We start from the raw sequence: 8,916 nt of genomic DNA on the forward strand, positions 1-8,916 counted from the left end.
CACGCGCCCTTGTTGCTTTATATTTGAGTGCGTCCACACCCTTCTGAAAAAAGCCTGATATACACAGGTTAGTTACAGATCATCGTTTCGTTTGAAATAATTGTTGATTCAGTGTTCCAAGCTTCCATAAGACATTGAGGTTCATATTAAAGACGTTATTCATAAGCGTAGCAAGGAGGCACTTAGGTTCTCCTTCTTTCACTCCTCGTCTCTTCTGTCAGAGGAGTTTAATTCTAGTATATCAGGTTGTTATTAGCCTTGCATGAGATTAGGTAAGAGAAAACCATCTAACGTTATCTATCATAAATGTCAACGCACACGCCTATCTAGAATATCACATACTACACCTGCATCAATGGCTGAAGAAGCAGAGACTCCGCTCTCTGATTTTTACAAAGCCCTAAACGATGGCCCTAAGTCATGCATCGTTATTGCAGACCCAGTGCGGGATTTTTGAATTCCCCCAAATATTTTTAATTTGTTACCCATTTTTCATGGTTTAGACCACAAAAAGCCTTTCAGCATATGCGTAGGATAGAACAAGTTCTCACTACATTCCATCATCATAATGTAGGTTCTTAACAAATTAAACTAAGGGTGTTTCCTTTTACCCTAGCCAATATGGCGGCGTCTTGGTTAACTGCCCAAACGCCTAATTCCGTGGACTCATGGGCCAAACTTGTTCAATTGTTCATGGAACAGTTTTACCCACCATTGAAGATAGATGAAATGATTCAAAATATTCATTTCTTCCACCAAAACTTTCATGAATCCTTTGCAGAGGCCAGGAACCGGTACACTGATCTTCTTATAGAGTGTCCACATCATAACCTTGCGAAAGACACGCTTGTTCGTGCCTTTTTCACGGGGCTTTCATATCATCATAAGGAGGTTCTTGATATAATGAATGGGGATAGTTTCCTTAGTAAAGGAGCCTCAGAAGCTTATAGGTTTTTAGAAGATCAATCCAAGCATAATAATAACTAGGGGGGTAACGACATCCCCCGCTCCGCTACTTCTTCTTCTTCCACAGCCAAGGCAGCCAATATGTTTGAGGTTAAATCTAATCCCGAGCTTCGAACTCTAATCGAATCCCTCACAAAAAAGGTAGAAGCCACCCTTCTATGTAATTTATGTTTTAGTCTAGATCATACCGACTCCTATTGTCTTCTCATCTATAAACAACCACTCGCACAGCTGGACAATGTTTGCTCGTTAAATAGCCTTCCTATTCCTAACGCACCTTAGAGACAGAGACAAAACCCCAACTTCAGTTGGTGAAATAATCAACCAGTTATACCTCCGAGGTATAATAATCAAAATGTTAGGCAAGCAAACAGCTATAACCCAGCTCTACCACGACAAGGACAAGGACCAGGTAATTATAATAATTATAATAATTACAATAATAATAATAGAGGTATCATCCCGGTTAATAACAACTATCACAACCCACCCATTAATAATCAACGTGGGATAGTTCCCGTCACACCACTTATGGCCACTACACCTTCACAACCGGATCATTTCGATGCCCACATGCAGGCTCAACAATAGATTCTACAATCCATTCAACAATCCATATAACAGTTAATCCAAGAGAAGGCCCAACCAAAAGGTGTGTTTCCTGGTCTAGCTATACCTAATCCTAAAATGCCAAACACAACCTTTGAAGTAATCGATAATACTAGTAATAGAAATTTAAACGTAGGTGAGTTAAATGTCATCACCACTAACCGTTCTGCCAGAGTGGTTGATAACGCCATCACTGTGCCCATTGATACACCACCAATGGTCATTTAAAATGAAAATTTACTAGATACCGTTATAGAAAATGAAGATCTTACCCCTGTAGAGGTACCAGTTTAACCACAACCCAAAAGAAATACAGCCAAGGTTAAAATTCCTATTGACCCATATACTAAATATAGAGAGAAACCATCGTTTCCCCATAGACTAGCCATGTTAAATAAGGATACAAATTTTGATGAGATTAGGGAAGTTTTTAAAAATTTAACGATAAACCTACCTTTTCTTGAAGTTATTAAAAAATTACCATAACATGCTAAGTTTCTAAAAGAATTATGTACTACTAGGCGGAAAACTAGCATTCTAACAGATGCCTTTTTAACTAAACAATTTTCCACTCTATCTGAACATAATGGAATCGTTAAGTACAAGGACCATGGTCGTCCTATTGTACAATGCACCTTAGGGGATACCCACACGACAACTGCTCTATTAGACCTGGAGGCAAGTGTTAACTTAGTCCATTATTATCTATATAAACAAATAGGTCTACAAGAGATGCAACCAACTAAAATGACATTGCAATTGGCTAACCGTTCTATTAAGTATCCTAAGGTTGTTGTTGAAAATGTGCTTGTTAAAGTTCAAGATTTTTACTACCCAGCCGACTTTGTTATCCTCGACATAGAAGTTGCTAACGACTCTGTTCCTATCATCTTAGGGTGTCCCTTCTTGGCAACCGCTAACGCGCTCATAAACTGCCGCGATGGTTTGATATCCGTGTCCTTTGAACACCTTTCTGTTGAGGTGAATGTTTTCAAAATGATGAAACAGTTACCAGATAGGACTATCGAAGGAGAAGTTAGCATGATCGAGAGCTTAGCTTAAGATTATTTCAACAACACGTTTCCTAAGAATTAAGATGCACCAATTCCTTTCCTTCGGAAGTTTCGACTTTGATAATGACTCCCTAAACGTAGATGAAATTGAGGAAGATTTCCTTCGACTCTTTTGCAACTCTTCTTTGCCACCTCGCGAGTCCCCTCTATAAATATCCATTCATCCCTCGATGCCATGACGAAAGAAGAGTTTTTCAACCTATATCCCACTAATTTTTCTGACCCACCTATTGAGGAATGTCTTGCAGATCTCAAGGCTTCTGATAATCTAGAACGAAGAACACTAGTTGAGCTCCATTCACCCACCTCACATCTTAATGTCACTCATTCACCTTCCATCACCAATATTCCCCACCTTCCACCTTTTCAAAGGAACCTTGAGTTTGCACTTAACCTTCTTACTTCTCTTGTGCTTCATGATTATTTAAACCCTCCTAATATGGAAATAATACCCAGGGACAAGCCACCCAACCCTTTTATTTTCAGATGTGTGATTATACCAACCCATGCCACCAATGAATTTTGTGCTAAACCCACATTCTCATTTTTTCCATTCCTTACTTCTAAAACTTATCTATATCCCACATATTTTCCATAACCATCCATTTTCTCACGATCATTCACTTGGCTACCTTTTCGTTGGAGGAAAAAGAAGAAATTTCATGTTAGGTTAGGTTTTAGATCCATCAGTATTCACTCTCATTCTGCTACACCATGTCATAGGAAATCTTGGTACCTAATTTTTTTTGGGTTTGTAGTCCGTGTTAATTATTTATGAACAGACCCGCAACTCTTTAGATTTTATTTTCCACAACTAGGGGTTAAGGGGACCCCAACCTTTTATTAATGACAAAATATTAAGTACAACTTTCCTTCTTTATCCCCCTTAATTAATTCACTTAGTTTTTTATCCATGGGGAAGATAAAGTACATGCATTGGTTACAGCAGTCTGTACTATGAGTACTACAAGTACTACTAATTCTTGACAGGTAATCCGCAACCTAATTTCCTTCTCTGAACACATGTTGGAACTGGACCTCTTCAAATATTGCTTGTTTGCACCCAATCTGAGCCACTAGATTCTTGCAATACCAAGGTGGAGCTTCCATCTTTTCCAAGATATGTATCACTCTCAGTAAGTCAGACTGTACTACCACCTCCTTTATGTTCATTTTGGTCACTCCTTCGAGGTCTTTTAGGACCCCAAGTAACTCCTGATGTAAGACTGAGTGTCTTGTAAAGTTTCAATAGAATGCCATGAGAACCTCTCCAATTCTATCTCTTAATGCCCCTCCATATCCTGCTTTACCCTGTTGTAGTGATCCATCCGTGTTAAGGACATGAATGGTATTTTTAGGTTTCTTCCACTTGACCCACTGATTCTCTCCTTGCGTGAAAATAACATCAATTCCTAGCTTTGTCAAGACAGTTCACACAGCGACATCATCCTTTACTGCTTCCAATGATTTCCCCAGGTACAATTTAATGTTGTTTAATGCCTTCATGCTCACTGAATCAGCACTGAAGAACCGCTTTCACTTTAACCTCCAATTCCTCTCATTACAAATAGCTTGCATTGCGGCATAGGTTAGCACTCTCAACACTTCAGAGGCCATAGATTTTGGTCTGCAAATTCGCATGATGTAATACCATTCTTCATGTGAATTCCGAACTCTTCCTGGTAACCCCATCGCCTCTTTGAAACTGCTCCACACCAGTTGTGAATAAGAACACTCAAAGAAAAGATACGCCAAACTTTCCTCATGTAAATCACAGAGACAACATCGCGAGTATCCAATCACTTTTTTCGCCATTAATATATTTTGGGTTGGTAGCTATCTAGAAAATAATTGCCATAAGGTGAAGGAATGCTTAGGCACCGACAGCTTTCCCCAGACAATCTTGTACCAGTTTACTTTACTTCTAACATTCTTTAAGGCTGCATAGGCAGAGGACACAGAAAACATCCCTGAACTCGATGGGGCCCAAATGACTTGGTCCTCCGAGATGTACAAGTTAATCTCTATGTTCATGATCCACATCTTCAACCCACATTCAAGTAGATCGATGATATTCCTTGCCCACTCCCCATTTACAATTACTGAACTGACTAGCGCATCCATTGGTACTACATCAGTCAGGAGTAGCCTTGCATCAGGATTCAAGATGAGAGGGCATGCACACTATGGGTCATGCTAAAAACTCATCCCATTGCCATTCGCTATGCTATATCTGACATACTTCCAAGCATTTTCTCTGTTCTTTAGGATCCCTGGCCACACCCATGAACAGTCCTGAGGAATTTTCATGGTCCAAAAATGCTTCTTTTTTATGTGGTGCTCCCAAAATCACTTAACCCATAAACAATCAGTTTTTTTGGGCCAATTTCACTACTAAGCCACAATATGCAGCTTGATTCCAAACACGAGGATCCACTAATCCAAGTCCTCCTTGCTCTTTGTCAAGTCTAAGAGTAGCGTGGCTCGCATAGTGCATTTTTTTCACCATACTCGGTCCTGCCCAGATGAATCTGTTACATAAGTTGGCTACTTTATCAAGCACTGCTCTCGAGAGAACAAAGGTTGTTGCCCAATAAGTCTAAAATGTTGAAAGCACTGACTTCACAAGTTGCACTCTGCCTGCCTTATTCAAATCCTTATTTTTCCAGTTTGAAATTCTTTCGATGATCTTCTCTATGAGTGGCAATCATTCTTTTATCCCTAATCTTGTAGTCATAACTGGCAGCCCCAAATAAGTGACTGGTGGGGTTACAAGAGAGATGTTCATGGCTTATGCTAATTCTCACCCTTCCGCTTCAATCATACTTCCAGTTAGAAGAGTTGTCTTTGCATTACTGAGATGAAGTCTTGTAGCTTCAGAGAAAGAATGCAAGATATCCTTGACAGCCATAATAGAATCCATGTTACCTTTACAGAATAGGAGCACGTCATCAGCAAAACATAAGTGAGATATCTCCAGCTTTTTGCACTTTGAATGGGCTGAAATTTTCCAAGACTGCATTCCTTGAAGAAGTAGTGCACTCAGAATCTCCATGACTAGCATGAACAGATAAGGGGACACAGGGTCTCCCTGTCTTAAACCTCTCTTCCCTTGAAAATATCCTTCAGAAGTCCCATTTACCATCACTGAGAAGTACGGCGAAGTATAGCACATCTGAAGCCATTCTATGAATAAGGGTGGGAACTTAAACTTGTGTAGAATTGCTTCTAGCGCTAACCAAGATACAGAATCATAAGCTTTTTGAATGTCCAACTTTATTGCACATCTTTTCTGCCCATTCTTCCTTGACTACCCTTGCAGCAGTTCATGGGCCATCAAGAGATTGTCCCGAATCGATCGTCTAGGAATAAATGCAAATTAGGGGCTTGATACCAAAGATGAAATGCAACCCTTCATTCTGTTTGTTAGTACTTTTGATACACATTTATAAACAATGTTACAACATGCGATAGGCCGAAAGGAATCAATATGCGAGGCATTTTTCATCTTCAGAATAAGACACAGAAAGGTAGAGTTTATACCTCCTGAGAGCTGCTTATGGCTGAAACTATACTTAACAGCTCTAGTGAAATCATTGCCAATAACATCCCAGCTTTTCTTAAAAAAACAAGCGTTAAATCCATCTGGTCTTGGTGCCTTGTAGGGGAAGCTAATGACTAACGTGTACCATGATCTACCTCAGCAACATGTACTCCATTCAGAAACTCAGTGTCACAATAAGCTGTTGATGACACCCCAAGTAACTCTTTATAGTACTTCAGAAAAGCTTTACCCACTAGTTTTTTACCTTCTCTTCTGATTCCTTGCGCATTTGTGATACTCTATACATTATTTATGATAAGTTTTTCCTTTAAAGCATTGAAGAAAAACGCACTACACTTATCCCCGAAGCTTAACCAATCAATGTCTGTTTTATAGTACCATTCAACTTCTTCCATCTTGAGTAGGTGACACAGCTTCTCCCTTGTAGAAAACTCTTGTGCACTAAGGGTAAGGTCTAAAGGGTTACTATTGAGCTTTTCTTGAATCTCTTTCAGTTCCCTTCTTGTGTCCGCCACCATTTTCTGGGTATCATTACTAACAGATTTTTCCAACCCTTTCAGCACACCTTTTAAACTTTTGACTTTACTTGTTAACATGAATGGAGGACTCCCATGATCAGCTATTTCCCAACATGCTCTTACAGTAGGCACAAAATCCTGATTCATTGTTCAAACATTACTGAATCGAAAGGGAGGGTTTCTTCTAAAAGTTTCCAAAAAATCCAGAACCAACGGGCAATGATCAGAGAGCCCTTGGGTTAATACCTCCACCTTAGTTACTACTGGAATGGACATCCAAGACGTATTAAAAAGACAACGATCAATCTTTTACCACTTCTTTGTTTTATCCCCACTGCTGTTCCATGTGTAAAAGCATCCAATTGCTGCATGATCAAACAGCCCTACTGTATTTAGACAATTGGCAAAAAGAAGAATCTCCCTTGGGTGAATAGCCTTATCTCCCGCTCTTTCGTGTGAAAATAGTATATTGTTAAAGTCTCCCATCACACACCAAGCTCCTTGAGTTCCAACACCTATCAACTTCAGCTCCTCCCACAAAATGAGCCTCTCATGACTCTTATTACTTGCATATATAAATAACGGTTAAGAAAAAAGAGAACCCATGCTATAGACTATGAACCTTGCAGTGTAAGAAGTGGGCCCCTTCCACCTCTCTATGTACATCCAAAATGCATGTATCCCATGCGATCCATATTCTGCCATGTTCATCACTCGAATAATTATGTATGATTTCCCATGAGGGGCAAACCATATCTGCAATAGTGAGATGCTTCTCCATCTTCACTTATGTTTCCAACAAACCCATGCAACTAATCTTATTTTCCAAGATAAACTTATTTAAGTTTTTTTCTTTCGTGTGATAAAGGTTTGGTTTAATGGCCCCGCCTCTTTCCACGCCCTTTAGACCTTCCCTTACCTCTCTTCCCAGATGATGTCTGCTACTCTGTGTTCATTTTTTTCTGAGCTCTTGTTAGAACTGCACTACTCTCTAGCACCACTCTTACCGGAATAGGAGTAGACTGTGTATCACTGAACAACTCTGGTTCAGCATCCGAGAGATCATCCTCCTCCATATCAGCCAACTCCTCAAAGATATTCCTCTCAGCTGTAAACACTTTTGTTTCAGGGTGTATTAGCCTGCCTTGCTGTATAGGGGATTGCACTACAGCCAAAGTCAGCTCATCTGCGTTGTCCGCTTGCCCTTGATAGGTACATTCAACTCTACCAGGTGATACTAGTTGAATATTGTTCTGGTTTCCTTGATGACATTCCTCATTTTGACGCTGATAGTTAGAAACTCTCTATTCCTGTTCACCACTACTCGATCTCATTGCAGCAGTTTGATTTTTATTATTAACAGCAACCACAAAGGCAAGAGGTGCTGCTCCTCCATCTGCCATCTGCTCACTGCTATATACTCCCTCTTGTTCCCTATGTTCATCCCTCTCTGTTTCCATCTGTCTACTCTTTTCTCTGTGTACACTTGTTCCGCTTTGTCCATTCTACCTTTGTACCCACACCTTACTTGTCCCTCCACCATCATTTAGCTATCCATTTTCCTTTCGTGGCCACGACCTCGTTGCCCTACTACCACATTGCTGAGTAGTGTGCTCAAAGTGATTACACCTTTCACAGGACTGAGGTTTCCATGGATACTCCAGAGGTATATCAATTTCTCGATCCCCAACCTTTATTTTTATGGTATCCTTGTACTCGTGGTTAATAAAAAATTCAACACAAAATTGAGCAAATGACAACCTCTTCCGCTTGGCAGTAGCATCATCCATAAACTTTGGTGTTCCACCTACCAAACTAGCCAAAAATGACAATCCATCCAAAGTCCACATCTCCTTTGGTACGTCCATCAGCTTCACCCATAAAGGTATTGTATTCTCCTTATTCCTGTAGTTATTGACTTCTATTGTCCATGGCTTTATCATAAATACTCTCCCCGCAATTAAAACTGGTCCTTAATCTAATATCACTTGTTGATCTTCTGAACATGTAAAGTTCATATAGAACAACTCCTTATCTGTTGTGATATCAAACTCTCCCTTTAGCTTCCATTTCTTTCCCAGGAATTCTTTTACCATGGGAAACGATAGCCGCTTATCCAAGAAATATCCTACCAAGTACTCATCCCATTGTTTTATCCCTTGTTCAACCAGCTCCTCTGGTACTT

At 39.9% G+C, this 8,916-nt stretch overlaps 1 protein-coding gene across 1 annotated transcript; it reads right to left on the reverse strand.

Moving 5' to 3' along the window:
* Positions 1–8,281: 8,281 nt before the first annotated feature.
* LOC147493803 (uncharacterized) lies at positions 8,282–8,674 on the reverse strand. Its single transcript, XM_086567947.1, has one exon. The coding sequence runs from the start codon at positions 8,672–8,674 to the stop codon at positions 8,282–8,284; it is 393 nt and encodes a 130-aa protein (XP_086424073.1).
* Between the last annotated feature and the right edge of the window lie 242 nt (positions 8,675–8,916).

The sequence above is a fragment of the Coptis chinensis genome, chromosome 6 (genome assembly GCF_015680905.1).
Source record: "Coptis chinensis isolate HL-2020 chromosome 6, ASM1568090v1, whole genome shotgun sequence".
NCBI lineage: Eukaryota > Viridiplantae > Streptophyta > Magnoliopsida > Ranunculales > Ranunculaceae > Coptis > Coptis chinensis.